The sequence below is a fragment of the Coregonus clupeaformis genome, unplaced genomic scaffold, assembly GCF_020615455.1.
Source record: "Coregonus clupeaformis isolate EN_2021a unplaced genomic scaffold, ASM2061545v1 scaf0237, whole genome shotgun sequence".
NCBI classification, from domain to species: Eukaryota; Metazoa; Chordata; class Actinopteri; order Salmoniformes; family Salmonidae; genus Coregonus; species Coregonus clupeaformis.
In genome coordinates this window covers 6,448-22,563 of record NW_025533692.1, presented here as the reverse complement: position 1 = coordinate 22,563, position 16,116 = coordinate 6,448, and the positions used below count along the sequence as shown (strand labels likewise).

Here is a 16,116-nt window from a genome sequence, read left to right as displayed (position 1 = left end):
ATCGAATCTTCCATTCCTCTCAAAGATTTTAGAAAAAAGCTGTTGCGCAGCAACTCACTGCCTTTCTGAAGACAAACAATGTATACGAAATGCTTCAGTCTGGTTTTAGACCCCCATCATAGCACTGAGACTGCACTTGTGAAGGTGGTAAATGACCTTTTAATGGCGTCAGACCGAGGCTCTGCATCTGTCCTCGTGCTACTAGACCTTAGTGCTGCCTTTGACACCATCGATCACCACATTCTTTTGGAGAGACTGGAAACCCAAATTGGTCTACACGGACAAGTTCTGGCCTGGTTTAGATCTTACCTGTCGGAAAGATATCAGTTTGTCTCTGTGAATGGTCTGTCCTCCGACAAATCAACTGTACATTTCGGTGTTCCTCAAGGTTCCGTTTTAGGACCACTATTGTTTTCACTATATATTTTACCTCTTGGGGATGTTATTCGAAAACATAATGTTAACTTTCACTGCTATGCGGATGACACACAGCTGTACATTTCAATGAAACATGGTGAAGCCCCAAAATTGCCCTCGCTAGAAGCCTGTGTTTCAGACATAAGGAAGTGGATGGCTGAAAACTTTACTTTTAAACTCGGACAAAACAGAGATGCTTGTTCTAGGTCCCAAGAAACAAAGAGATCTTCTGTTAAATCTGACAATTCATCTTGATGGTTGTAAAGTCGTCTCAAATAAAACTGTGAAGGACCTCGGCGTTACTCTTGACCCTGATCTCTCTTTTGACGAACATATCAAGACTGTTTCAAGGACAGCTTTTTTCCATCTACGTAACATTGCAAAAATCAGAAATTTTCTGTCCAAAAATGATGCAGAAAAATTAATCCATGCATTTGTTACTTCTAGGTTAGACTACTGCAATGCTCTACTTTCCGGCTACCTGGATAAAGCACTAAATAAACTTCAGTTAGTGCTAAATACGGCTGCTAGAATCCTGACTAGAACCAAGAAATTTGATCATATTACTCCAGTGCTAGCTTCCCTACACTGGCTTCCTGTTAAGGCAAGGGCTGATTTCAAGGTTTTACTGTTAACCTATAAAGCGTTACATGGGCTTGCTCCTACCTATCTTTCCGAGTTGGTCCTGCCGTACATACCAATACGTACGCTACGGTCACAAGACGCAGGCCTCCTAATTGTCCCTAGAATTTCTAAGCAAACAGCGGGAGGCAGGGCTTTCTCCTATAGATCTCCATTTTTATGGAACAGTCTGCCTACCCATGTGAGAGACGCAGACTCGGTCTCAACCTTTAAGTCTTTACTGAAGACTTATCTCTTCAGTAGGTCATATGATTGAGTGTAGTCTGGCCCAGGAGTGTGAAGGTGAACGGAAAGGCTCTGGAGCAACGAACAGCCCTTGCTGTCTCTGCCAGGCCGGTTCCCCTCTCTCCACTGGGGTTCTCTGCCTCTAACCCTGTTACAGGGGCTGAGTCACTGGCTTGCTGGTGCTCTTTCATGCCGTCCCTAGGAGGGGTGCGTCACTTGAGTGGGTTGAGTTACTGACGTGATCTTCCTGTCTGGGTTGGCGCCCCCCTTGGTTTGTGCTGTGGTGGAGACCTCTGTGGGCTATACTCGGCCTTGTCTCAGGATTGTAAGTTGGTGGTTGAGGATATCCCTCTAGTGGTGCGGGGGCTGTGCTTTGGCAGAGTGGGTGGGGTTATATCCTTCCTGTTTGGCCCTGTCCGGGGTTTCTTCGGATGGGGCCACAGTGTCTCCGGACCGCTCCTGTCTCAGCCTCCAGTATTTATGCTGCAGTAGTTTATGTGTCGGGGGGCTGGGGTTAGTTGGTTATACCTGGAGTACTTCTCCTATCTTATCCAGTGTCCTGTGTGAATTTAAGTATGCTCTCTCTAATTCTCTCGTTCTCTCTTTCTCTCTGAGAACCTGAGCCCTAGGACCATACGTCAGGACTACCGGGCATGCTGACACCTTGCTGTCCCCAGTCCGCCTGGCCTTGCTGCTATTCCAGTTTCAACTGTTCTGCCTGCGGTTACGAAACCCCTACCTGTCCCAGACCTGCTGTTTTCAACTCTTAATGATCGGCTATGAAAAGCCAACTGAGAGACCTGAGCCCTAGGACCATACGTCGGGACTACCGGCCGTGGTGACTCCTTGCTGTCCCCAGTCCGCCTGGCCTTGCTGCTATTCCAGTTTCAACTGTTCTGCCTGCGGTTATGGAACCCCTACCTGTCCCAGACCTGCTGTTTTCAACTCTTAATGATCGGCTATGAAAAGCCAACTGAGATTTATTCCTGATTATTATTTGACCATGCTTGTCACTTATGAACATTTTTGAACATCTTGGCATGGTTCTGTTATAATCTCCACCCGGCACAGCCAGAAGAGGACTGGCCACCCCTCATAGCCTGGTTCCTCTCTAGGTTTCTTCCTAGGTTTTGGCCTTTCTAGGGAGTTTTTCCTAGCCACCGTGCTTCTACACCTGCATTACTAGCTGTTTGGGGTTTTAGGCTGGGTTTCTGTACAGCACTTCGAGATATTAGCTGATGTACGAAGGGCTATATAAAATAAAATTGATTGATTGATTGATTATTTTCACCCAGCGTTACACCTATTTACTCAAAGAAACACGTTTGACAGCACAGCACAAGCCCCCCCTCTTTTCTAAAATGTCTCTTATTAAAATTAGATTTTACCTCAACCTTAACCACACTGCTAATATTATGCCTAACCCTAACCTTTAAGACCAAAAACAGAATTTTCTATCGCCAATTTTGATTTTGTTGCTATGGAAGTTTGTTGAAAACGGTTACGTCCCGCCCTGTCTGTCGCGTTGGTGACGTAGACGTTTCATGACGCAACAATTCAGCGCCGGCAGATGATACGAAGATATCAAGGATGGTAACTTTAATGATGATTAAAAATGACTATTCTTCTTGCTGTAATTTTCCATAAATTAGACACAGCTGGTTTAGTTTGTTTTGTATTATCTGCTTGTACTTATAGAGTGATAAATATATTCCCTGTCGATGAAAGAAACCCAAGTCATAGCAAAATGATGGCTAACTAGCTAACTGTAACTGGTAGCACTGTCATTGTTTTTATCCAGAGCAGAGGAAATGGCCCGCTAGAAAATCAACTATGTTGTAGCAGCTGCTAATCTCTATCCAACGGCTCTTACTAGAGAATAAATAAACGAATGTTATCTTCTCAATCTGAATGTGTTATTCTGAGCAGCACTCAATGTATAATTTGCCCAACTGGTAGTTGCTAGCTAGCTACATAGTCAGTTTACTAGGCTAGCTAGCTGTATCTGTCTTCCTCGTCTTGTATCTGACTATGAAATAACAGTTAGCGACATTTCTCCCATTGTTATTGTAGGGGACCCAAGTGAAAGATGTAGTGATCAAGTCTGATGCCCCCAGTGCTCTACTGTTGGACAAGCATGCAGACTACATTGCTGCCTACGGCTCCAAGAAGGATGACTATGTGAGTACTGGATGTTATGCAGACATAATTTCACTGACTCCCGTCTGTGGTAGGAGAACAAGGATGTCTTTGATTAGACCAGTCATGGAAAGCATTGAAAACAAAAAACCCTGCACCTCTCCAAGACATGTTTGAGAAACCCTGCTCTTACTAGGTGGAGGTAGATAGCTATATATGTTTCAATTGTTCATTTATATCCTTTGTCATCCCCTCTCTCCCTCAGGAGAACACGTTGTCAGAGTAGCTGAGGATGAGTGGATGTAGCTAGCTATCTGTGTGGTTCATCTGTCGTTCCTCAGGAGAACACGTTGTCAGAGTAGCTGAGGATGAGTGGATGTAGCTAGCTATCTGTGTGGTTCATGTGTGGTTCTTCAGGAGAACACGTTGTCAGAGTAGCTGAGGATGAGTGGATGTAGCTAGCTATCTGTGTGGTTCATCTGTCGTTCCTCAGGAGAACACGTTGTCAGAGTAGCTGAGGATGAGTGGATGTAGCTAGCTATCTGTGTGGTTCATGTGTGGTTCTTCAGGAGAACACGTTGTCAGAGTAGCTGAGGATGAGTGGATGTAGCTAGCTATCTGTGTGGTTCATCTGTCGTTCCTCAGGAGAACACGTTGTCAGAGTAGCTGAGGATGAGTGGATGTAGCTAGCTATCTGTGTGGTTCATGTGTCGTTCTTCAGGAGAACACGTTGTCAGAGTAGCTGAGGATGAGTGGATGTAGCTAGCTATCTGTGTGGTTCATCTGTCGTTCCTCAGGAGAACACGTTGTCAGAGTAGCTGTGGATGAGTGGATGTAGCTAGCTATCTGTGTGGTTCATCTGTCGTTCATTTACATTTTACATTTTAGTCATTTAGCAGACGCTGTTATCCAGAGCGACTTACAGGAGCAATTAGGGTTAAGTGCCTTGCTCAAGGGCACATCGACAGATTTTTCACGTTGTCAGTGAACCTGTTTCATTTATTGATTGATTCCCTGTATCACCCCTCTGCCAGAAGTGGATGTAGCTATCTGTCTCAGACAGTCATTGATATCCTCTGTCATCCCACCACAGGAGTACACCCTGTCAGAGTACCTGCGGATGTCAGGTATCTACTGGGGCCTGACGGTGATGGACTTGATGGGTCAGCTGACCAGGATGAACCAACAGGAGATCTCTGATTTCATCAAGTCCTGTCAGCACGACTGTGGAGGGATCAGCGCCAGCGTCGGACACGACCCACACATCCTCTACACGCTCAGTGCTGTACAGGTATAATACAACATGACATTACTTAAATTAACATCAGCGCCAGCATTGGACACCACCCACACCTGTAGTTCAGCACTGTAAAGGTGAGACATTACATAACACCACCCACACCTGTAGTTCAGCACTGTAAAGGTGAGACATTACATAACACCACCCACACCTGTAGTTCAGCACTGTAAAGGTGAGACATTACATAACACCACCCACACCTGTAGTTCAGCACTGTAAAGGTGAGACATTACATAACACCACCCACACCTGTAGTTCAGCACTGTAAAGGTGAGACATTACATAACACCACCCACACCTGTAGTTCAGCACTGTAAAGGTGAGACATTACATAACACCACCCGCACCTGTAGTTCAGCACTGTAAAGGTGAGACATTACATAACACCACCCGCACCTGTAGTTCAGCACTGTAAAGGTGAGACATTACATAACACCACCCACACCTGTAGTTCAGCACTGTAAAGGTGAGACATTACATAACACCACCCGCACCTGTAGTTCAGCACTGTAAAGGTGAGACATTACATAACACCACCCGCACCTGTAGTTCAGCACTGTAAAGGTGAGACATTACATAACACCACCCGCACCTGTAGTTCAGCACTGTAAAGGTGAGACATTACATAACACCACCTACACCTGTAGTTCAGCACTGTAAAGGTGAGACATTACATAACACCACCCGCACCTGTAGTTCAGCACTGTAAAGGTGAGACATTACATAACACCACCCACACCTGTAGTTCAGCACTGTAAAGGTGAGACATTACATAACACCACCCACACCTGTAGTTCAGCACTGTAAAGGTGAGACATTACATAACACCACCTGCACCTGTAGTTCAGCACTGTAAAGGTGAGACATTACATAACACCACCCACACCTGTAGTTCAGCACTGTAAAGGTGAGACATTACATAACACCACCTGCACCTGTAGTTCAGCACTGTAAAGGTGAGACATTACATAACACCACCCACACCTGTAGTTCAGCACTGTAAAGGTGAGACATTGCATAACACCACCTGCACCTGTAGTTCAGCATTGTAAAGGTGAGACATTACATAACACCACCCACACCTGTAGTTCAGCACTGTAAAGGTGAGACATTACATAACACCACCTGCACCTGTAGTTCAGCACTGTAAAGGTGAGACATTACATAACACCACCCACACCTGTAGTTCAGCACTGTAAAGGTGAGACATTACATAACACCACCCACACCTGTAGTTCAGCACTGTAAAGGTGAGACATTACATAACACCACCCACACCTGTAGTTCAGCACTGTAAAGGTGAGACATTACATAACACCACCTGCACCTGTAGTTCAGCACTGTAAAGGTGAGACATTACATAACACCACCCACACCTGTAGTTCAGCACTGTAAAGGTGAGACATTACATAACACCACCTGCACCTGTAGTTCAGCACTGTAAAGGTGAGACATTACATAACACCACCTGCACCTGTAGTTCAGCACTGTAAAGGTGAGACATTACATAACACCACCCTGCACCTGTAGTTCAGCACTGTAAAGGTGAGACATTACATAACACCACCCACACCTGTAGTTCAGCACTGTAAAGGTGAGACATTACATAACACCACCCACACCTGTAGTTCAGCACTGTAAAGGTGAGACATTACATAACACCACCTGCACCTGTAGTTCAGCACTGTAAAGGTGAGACATTACATAACACCACCCACACCTGTAGTTCAGCACTGTAAAGGTGAGACATTACATAACACCACCTGCACCTGTAGTTCAGCACTGTAAAGGTGAGACATTACATAACACCACCCACACCTGTAGTTCAGCACTGTAAAGGTGAGACATTACATAACACCACCTGCACCTGTAGTTCAGCACTGTAAAGGTGAGACATTACATAACACCACCCACACCTGTAGTTCAGCACTGTAAAGGTGAGACATTACATAACACCACCCACACCTGTTCTATACACTCAGCACTGTGCAGGTCAGGCAGCTGGATACATAACATAACATTTTGTTTTTGGACAAGTTCAGAAAGTAACACTCGATATCATGCCTAGAAAACACAACCCTGGACATAACCTTACAGACATATAAACTACAAGCCATGTTGTCTGTCTCCCTCAGATCCTGTCATTGTATGATCATGTGAATATGCTGGATGTGGACAAGGTAGTGGAGTACATCAGAGGACTGCAGCAGGACGATGGGTCCTTTGCTGGAGACAAATGGGGTGAGTTTACTTTATGTCTGGGTTTCTGCACAAGATCAAGAGATGATAGTAGTGTGATGCATTGAAGATCATAGATAAATTCAGCTTAATCTCAAGTTATAAAATTAATCTAATCAAATCAGCCCTACTGTCTCTCAAGACCCCGATGGAGGACTCTATCTCTACTTATGGAATCCCAGTCGTTTCCCATTATAAATATTTGGGAGTAGATATATTTCCTTCCTTAGATAAAACCGTTGCCAGAAACTTTAACAGAACGCTCAAAACAATTAAATCCAACCTCAGTAGATGGAATAACATCCCAGTTACTTTAACCGGCAGAATATCTACTGTCAAAATGAAAACAGTGCATTCGGAAAGTATTTGCAAATAAAAATAAATAAAAAACAGAAATACCTAAATTAAATTAGTTTTCAAACCCTTTGCTATGATATTCGAAATTCAGCTCAGGTGCATCCTGTTTCCATTGATCATCCTTGAGATGTTTCTACAACTTGATTGTAGTCCACCTGAGGTACATTTAATTGATTGGACATGATTTGGAAAGGCACACACCTGTCCAAATCATGGGAGAAACTCCCCAAATACAGGTGTGCCAAGCTTGTAGCGTCACACCCAAGAAGACTCGAGGTTGTAATCGCTGCCAAAGGTGCTTCAACAAAGTACTGAGTAAAGGGTCTGAATACTTATGTAAATGTGATATTGGCGTAGATTAAAAAAAATATATTTGCAAAGATTTCTAAACACCAGTTTTTGCTTTGTCATCATTGGGTATTATTGTGTGTAGATTGAGGAGCTAAAAAAACAATTTAATAAATGTTAGAATAAGGCTGTAACGTAACAAAATGTGGAAAAAGTCAAGGGGTCTGAATACTTTTCGAATGCACAGCTGAATTTCTGTAGTTCAATGCTTCCCATGGCTCCCCTTCTGGCTATTGGGATAAAATCCATATGGGAAGATAAACTATCCCGGATAAAATGTACAAAGAGGGGAAGACTATACGTACCAAATTGTATTTCCAGGCACTAGCATTTCGCCCCCACTTAAATTGGTTTAGACATGATTCTTCCGCCCCTCTGGCTGAGTATAGAGAGAAATATGGTGTCTCCTATTGGCCTGGAAGAGGTGGTCTTCACTGATATATCCCTTAAACAATGTAAACTGTGCTTTGGTCCTAATTGCGAACACAAATCTCTATTTACCGCAAAATGGAAAAAACTATATAACTGGAAATGAAAATGACCCATTCTACTTCACAATAACTCTTTGAGATCTGGAGGGCGACCTTTTGCATCACCAATAGTCTAAATGTGGAATCTGTAAGCTGTTGATGTCATGGATAGTGATGGTTTGAGAACGTTATGAAAGATACTGACACGTTACCAAGCAAATCCATTTTTATATATTTACAGCTTAGGTCAGTCCCTTGGGAAACCCAACTACCGACACATCCAATGATGGGATTTATAAATACATTATCTGGGCTCCCAACAGGACTGATCTCTATAATATGTAAACAACTTTTGGAAAGCTCATATTCTGAGCTAGACATTAAAGTATTGTCCATAGATCTAATTGATTCTCAACAACCTTTTAACTGGAACAGAATATGGGACAATATTACCTTGGCATCCTGTAATCTGAACCATCAATTTATACATGTTACGTTTATTCACAGACAGTATTTAACACCAAGGAAACGGTTTACGATGAAATTGGCCCCAACTCCCAACCGTTCACTGTGTCCCCTAAATCAGGTGGGCACATTCCTCCACATGATGTGGGAGTGGCCTGCAGTTCAATGCTTCTGGGACAAAGTTACAACGTTCAGTTTGAAGTGTATGAATGTAAATAGTCAATGATTTGCATCTATTATGTTACTTAACGAGGACATCCCCTTGAATCTCTCAATCAATCAGTGACGGTTATTGCTGGCAGGCAGGCTGGGAGGCATGGTTTCTGGGTGGGGAGGGAGGATGGGGCATGAAGGGGGGGATGGGTTTGGGGTATCTTTGTATGCATTTCTTTTATTTTTTTTGTACCTGACATAAAAAGTTGGTCACAAAAAAAGAGATGAAAGTGGTGGTCCTGGCAGACTCTGTTGCTGATGCTGATGTCTGTAAGCAGGAAGTCACCCCACTGGCAGGAAGTCACCCCACTGGCAGGAAGTCACCCCACTGGCAGGAAGTCACCCCACTGGCAGGAAGTCACCCCACTGTGTATCATGATGCCATATTGCTGAGTCTGCCTTTAACCCTTCTGTCTTCATCTACTGTCTCTACAGGGGAGATAGACACACGATTCTCTTTCTGTGCTGTAGCAACACTCGCATTGCTGGTACGGCTCAAATTAAAATCTGTCATATTGTCTTTGGTTACTAGCTAACAGATTTATATTGTTTACTTTTACACCAGAATGCAATGCATATTGTTGTTTTTTCCCTGTATTATTATTATTATTATTATTATTATTATTATTATTTAATTTATTTAACTTGTATAGCGCTTTTTGTTACAGAAAATTCTCAAAGCGCATAAAAAGAAAAACAAACATAAAATTGAAAATTAGATGGTAGAGATGGAGATTGCATGTCTCTATTTGTCTTTGGATGAAAGGCTGAGAGTGGAGATAGATTGGAAAGCAGTGTAGCGTCTGGAGGGAGGGAGGGAGGGAGGGAGGGAGGGAGGGAGGGGGGGGGAGGGAGGGAGGGAGGGAGGGGGGAGGGAGGGAGGGAGGGAGAGGGGGAGGGAGGGAGGGAGGGAGAGGGGAGGGAGGGGGGAGGGAGGGAGAGGGGAGGAGGGAGGGAGGGGGGGAGGGAGGGGGGAGGGGGGAGGGAGGGAGGGAGGGAGGGGAGGGAGGGGGAGGGAGGGAGGGAGGGAGGGAGGGAGGGAGAGGGAGGGAGGGAGGGGGTATCGATGGTCCAGCCAGAGAGAAACAAAGACAATTGTTGTTTTTTCCTGTATGTAACGTTACAGTACATTGCAACAAGTACTTAGTTTGTATACAACAGTAGTTAACTGTTTGACCAACATGTTGTTCTGTACAGTACTATGTATCATTAGTTTGTATCAAATCAAATTTTATTGGCCACGTGCGCCGAATACAACAGGTGCAGACATTACAGTGAAATGCTTACTTACAGCCCTTAACCAACAGTGCATTTATTTTTAATAAAAAAGTAAAATAAAAACAACAACAACAAAAAAGTGTTGAGAAAAAAAGAGCAGAAGTAAAATAAAATAACAGTAGGGAGGCTATATATACAGGGGGGTACCGGTGCAGAGTCATTGTGCGGGGGCACCGGCTAGTTGAGGTAATATATGTACATGTGGGTAGAGTTAAAGTGACTATGCATAAATAATTAACAGAGTAGCAGCAGCGTAAAAATATGGGGTGGGGGTGGGGGGGCAGTGCAAATAGTCTGGGTAGCCATGATTAGCTGTTCAGGATTCTTATGGCTTGGGGGTAGAAGCTGTTGAGAAGCCTTTTGGACCTAGACTTGGCGCTCCGGTACCGCTTGCCGTGCGGTAGCAGAGAGAACAGTCTATGACTAGGGTGGCTGGAGTCTTTGACAATTTTGAGGGCCTTCCTCTGACACCGCCTGGTATAGAGGTCCTGGATGGCAGGAAGCTCGACCCCAGTGATGTACTGGGCCGTACGCACTACCCTCTGTAGTGCCTTGCGGTCAGAGGCCAAGCAGTTGCCATACCAGGCGGTGATGCAACCAGTCAGGATGCTCTCGATGGTGCAGCTGTAGAACTTTTTGAGGATCTGAGGAACCATGCCAAATTTTTTCAGTCTCCTGAGGGGGAATAGGCTTTGTCGTGCCCTCTTCACGACTGTCTTGGTGTGTTTGGACCATGATAGTTCATTGGTGATGTGGACACCAAGGAACTTGAAGCTCTCAACCTGTTCCACTACAGCCCTGTCGATGAGAATGGGGGTGTGCTCAGTCCTCATTTTTTCCCTGTAGTCCACAATCATCTCCTTTTTCTTGGTCATGTTGAGGGAGAGGTTGTTGTCCTGGCACCACACGGCCAGGTCTCTGACCTCCTCCCTATAGGCTGTCTCATCGTTGTCGGTGATCAGGCCTACCAATGTTGTGTCGTCAGCAAACTTAATGATGGTGTTGGAGTCGTGCCTGGCCATGCAGTCATGGGTGAACAGGGAGTACAGGAGGGGACTGAGCACGCACCCCTGAGGGGCCCCTGTGTTGAGGATCAGCGTGGCAGATGTGTTGTTACCTACCCTTACCACCTGGGGGCGTCCCGTCAGGAAGTCCAGGATCCAGTTGCAGAGGGAGGTGTTTAGTCCCAGGGTCCTTAGCTTAGTGATGAGCTTTGAGGGCACTATGGTGTTGAACGCTGAGCTGTAGTCAATTAATAGCATTCTCACGTAGGTGTTCCTCTTGTCCAGGTGGGAAAGGGCAGTGTGGAGTGCAATAGAGATTGCATCATCTGTGGATCTGTTGGGGCGGTATGCAAATTGGAGTGGGTCTAGGGTTTCTGGGATAATGGTGTTGAGGTGAGCCATGACCAGCCTTTCAAAGCACTTCATGGCTACAGACGTCAGTGCTACGGGTCGGTACTCATTTAGGCAGGTTATCTTAGTGTCCTTGGGCACGGGGACTATGGTGGTCTGCTTGAAACATGTTGGTATTACAGACTCAGTCAGGGACATGTTGAAAATGTCAGTGAAGACACTTGCCAGTTGGTCAGCACATGCTCGGAGTACACGTCCTGGTAATCCGTCTGGCCCTGCGGCCTTGTGAATGTTGACCTGCTTAAAAGTCTTACTCACATCCGCTACGGAGAGCGTGATCACATAGTCATCCGGAACAGCTGGTGCTCTCATGCATGTGTCAGTGTTGCTTGCCTCGAAGTGAGCATAGAAGTGGTTTAACTCGTCTGGTAGGCTTGTGTCACTGGGCAGCTCACGGCTGCGCTTCCCTTTGTAGTCTGTAATAGTTTTCAAGCCCTGCCACATCCGACGAGCGTCAGAGCCGGTGTAGTACGATTCAATCTTAGTCCTTTATTGACTCTTTGCCTGTTTGATGGTTCGTCGGAGGGCATAGCGGGATTTCTTATAAGCGTCCGGGTTAGAGTCCCGCTCCTTGAAACCGGCAGCTCTACCCTTTAGCTCAGTGCGGATGTTTCCTGTAATCCATGGCTTCTGGTTGGGGTATGTACGTACGGTCACTGTGGGGACGACGTCATCGATGCACTTATTGATGAAGCCATGGACTGATGTGGTGTACTCCTCAATGCTATCTGAAGAATCCCGGAACATGTTCCAGTCTGTGCTAGCAAAACAGTCCTGTAGTTTAGCATCTGTGTCATCTGACCACTTCCTTATTAACCGAGTCACTGGTGCTTCCTGCTTTAGTTTTTGCTTATAAGCAGGAATCAGGAGGATAGAGTTATGGTCAGATTTGCCAAATGGAGGGCGAGGGAGAGCTTTGTATGCGTCTCTGTGTGTGGAGTAAAGGTGGTCTAGAGTTTTTTTCCCTCTGGTTGCACATTTAACATGCTGGTAGAAATTAGGTAGAACGGATTTAAGTTTCCCTGCATGAAAGTCCTCGGCCACTAGGAGTGCCGCCTCTGGATGAGCGTTTTCCTGTCTGCTTATGGCCTTATACAGCTCGTTGAGCGCAATCTTAGTGCCAGCATCGGTTTGTGGTGGTAAATAGACAGCTATGAAAAATATAGATAACTCTCTTGGTAAATAGTGTGGTCTACAGCTTATCATGAGATACTCTACCTAAGGCGAGCAAAACCTCGAGACTTCCTTAGTATTAGATTTTATGCACCAGCTGTTGTTTACAAATATATACAGACCGCCACCCCTTGTCTTACCGGAGTCAGACGTTCTATCCTGCCGATGTAGCGTATATCCCGCCAGCTGTATGTTATCCATGTCGTCTTTCAGACACGACTCTGTGAAACATAAGAGATTACAGTTTTTAATGTCCCGTTGGTAGGATAACCGTAATCTTAAATCATCTAATTTATTTGCAAATGATTGAACGTTGGCTAATAGGATTGATGGAAGAGGCAGTTTACTCGCTCGCCGTCGGATCCTTACAAGGCACCCCGACCTACGTCCACGATATCTCTGTCTCTTTCTCCTGCGAATGATGGGGGTTTGGGCCTTGTCGGGTGTCTGTAGGATATCCTTCGCGTCTGACTCGTTGAAGAAAAAATCTTAGTCCAAAACAAGGTGAGTAATCGCTGTCCTGATATCCAGAAGCTCTTTTTGGTTATAAGAGACGGTGACAGAAACATTATGTACAAAATAAATTACAAATAACGCGAAAAAACACACATAATAGTACAATTGGTTAGAGGGCTGTAAAACGGCAGCCATCTTCTCCGGCGCCACTTCTAGTGGTTAACAGTTTGACCAACATGTTGTTCTGTACAGTGCTATGTATCATTAGTTTGTATACAACAGTAGTTAACAGTTTGACCAACATGTTGTTTGGTCTGTGTGTCTGCAGGGTAAGTTGGATGCCATCAACATGGACAAAGCTGTAGAGTTTGTTCTGTCCTGTATGAACTTTGATGGCGGGTTTGGCTGCAGACCAGGATCAGAGTCTCATGCTGGACAGGTATGCAGGGTTCAGCTATTGGTTCTGCTACTGTGTTACTGTCATGCATTTAGAAAAATCTATTTGAGCCATTGTTCCATAATTTCATTTATTTCCTCCCTCCCATATTTTCCTTGGCTGCTACTCTCCTCTCTCTCATCCTCTCTTTCCTTCTCTCTCCTCCTCTCTTCTCTCCTCCCTCCTCTTCTCTCTCCTCCTCTCTTCTCCCCTCTCTTCTCTTCTCTCCTCATCTCTTCTCTCCTCTCCTCTCCTCTCCTCTCCTCTCCTCTCCTCTCCTCTCCTCTCCTCTCCTCTCCTCTCCTCTCCTCTCCTCTCCTCTCCTCTCCTCTCCTCTCCCCTCATCTCTCTCCTCTCCTCTCCTCTCCTCTCTTTTCCCCTCATCTCTCCTCCTCTCCTCTCCTCTCCTCTCTTTTCCCCTCTCCTCTCCTCTCCCTCTCTTTCCCCTCATCTCTCCTCCTCTCCCTCCTCTCCTCTCTCTCTCCTCTCTCCTCCTCCTCTCCTCTCCTCTCTCCTCTCCTCTCCTCTCCTCTCCTCTCCTCTCCCCCCTCTCCTCTCCTCTCCTCTCCTCTCCTCTCCTCTCCTCTCCTCTCCTCTCCTCTCCTCTCTTTTCCCCTCATCTCTCCTCTCTTCTCGCCTCTTCCCTCTTCTCTCCTCTCTTCTGTGGTCCTCTGTAGCTCAATTGGTAGAGTATGGCGCTTGTAACGCCAGGGTAGTGGGTTCGATCCCCGGGACCACCCATACGAAAAATGTATGCACACATGACTGTAAGTCTCTTTGGATAAAAGCGTCTGCTAAATGGCATTTCTTTTCTTCTTTTCTTCTCCCCTCCCCTCGTAGATCTACTGTTGTACAGGGTTCCTGTCTATAACAGGGCAGTTACACCAGGTGAATGCCGACCTGCTGGGCTGGTGGCTCTGTGAGAGACAGCTTCCCTCAGGAGGTCTGAACGGACGCCCTGAGAAAGTAGGGGCTTGGGGTTGATTTGGTCATTAATATCATATATATTCACTGTTCTATTTAATTCTGTGCATTTGGGATTCAACACAAGGCCTCTAGCTTATTGACAGAAGTTCAGTGTGGTGAAACATACTTCTAGATTCCCTACCCTCATTGCTGGTCTCATTGTCCCCTCCTCCCTCGGCTAGCTGCCTGATGTATGTTACTCGTGGTGGGTGCTGGCCTCCCTGAAGATCATTGGTAGGATCCACTGGATAGACAAGTCCAAGCTGAGGTCCTTTATTTTGGCCTGTCAGGATGAGGAGACAGGGGGCTTCGCTGACCGACCAGGAGACATGGTGAGATCATAATATCATCATCATCATCGTCTCGGTTAACCCAGAACCCAGGATGTAGCAGGTAGGAAGGGGGGTGTAACAGGATGTAGCAGGTAGGAAGGGGGGTGTAACAGGATGTAGCAGGTAGGAAGGGGGGTGTAACAGGATGTAGCAGGTAGGAAGGGGGGTGTAACAGGATGTAGCAGGTAGGAAGGGGGGTGTAACAGGATGTAGCAGGTAGGAAGGGGAGTGTAACAGGATGTAGCAGGTAGGAAGGGGGGGTGTAACAGGATGTAGCAGGTAGGAAGGGGGGGTGTAACAGGATGTAGAAGGTAGGAAGTGGGGGGTGTAACAGGATGTAGAAAGGGGGGTGTGGCAGGTGGTAAGTGGTGTGGGGTTTTAGCACGTAGGAGGGGGGTTGGGTTAGCAGGTAGGAAGGGGGGGGGCTACGCTCACATGATGTTTAAACCTTGTCTGACACCTGGAGACTCATGTTAGCTCCCAGTGCTAATGGCTAGATTTGAGCTAGGTAGGTTCATGTTTCTGTCCTCACCCGCGCTCTCCTCTCGCTCCTTCTCCAGGTGGACCCATTCCATACTCTGTTTGGAGTAGCAGGTCTGTCTCTCCTGGGAGAGGGCCAGATAAAGGACGTTAATCCTGTTCTCTGTATGCCTGAAGACGTGTTGGAGAGGATCGGCCTGCACCCCGACCTCCTTAGCTAGCTCTTCACACATCTACACACCAGGGGCGTGGCCAGGTCACATCTACACACCAGGGGCGTGGCCAGGTCATGTCTACACACCAGGGGTGTGGCCAGGTCTCATCTACACACACCAGGGGCGTGGCCAGGTCTCATCTACACACACCAGGGGCGTGGCCAGGTCTCATCTACACACACCAGGGGCGTGGCCAGGTCACACAAAACAACAGACAATATCTGAATTAACTGAACTGACCCCCACCCTGCACCCCGCCATCACCCCTCCACCTCCCCACCCCTCCACCTCCCCACCCTCCACCCCTCCACCTCCCCACCCCCTCCACCTCCCACCCCTCCACCCTCCACCTCCCACCCCACCTCCACCCCCACCCCCACCTCCCCACCCTCCACCCCTCCACCTCCCCACCCCTCACCTCCACCTCCACCTCCCCACCCTCCACCTCCCCACCCTCCACCCCCACCTCCCCACCCTGCACCTCCCCACCCTGCACCTCCCCACCTCCCCACCCCTCCACCTCCCCACCCTGCGCCCCTCCACCTCCCCAC

The 16,116-nt window shown here is 46.6% G+C and overlaps 1 protein-coding gene across 2 annotated transcripts; it reads left to right on the top strand.

Annotated features, from left to right (window-relative positions):
- The first annotated feature begins 2,596 nt into the window (after positions 1–2,596).
- rabggtb (Rab geranylgeranyltransferase subunit beta) lies at positions 2,597–15,862 on the top strand. 2 transcript variants are annotated; one of them, XR_005994763.2, is made up of 10 exons: positions 2,597–2,877; positions 3,358–3,465; positions 4,517–4,714; positions 6,859–6,964; positions 9,250–9,302; positions 13,465–13,575; positions 14,413–14,538; positions 14,721–14,870; positions 15,431–15,730; positions 15,763–15,852. XR_005994763.2 is itself a non-coding variant. In XM_041842950.2 (9 exons), the coding sequence occupies exons 1-9, from the start codon at positions 2,875–2,877 to the stop codon at positions 15,569–15,571; spliced, it is 996 nt and encodes a 331-aa protein (XP_041698884.1). In that variant the 5' UTR covers positions 2,597–2,874; the 3' UTR covers positions 15,572–15,862. The 2 variants fall into 2 exon arrangements, 1 of the variants encoding a protein (XP_041698884.1); XM_041842950.2 differs by having other exon boundaries at positions 15,431–15,862.
- Positions 15,863–16,116: the final 254 nt, after the last annotated feature.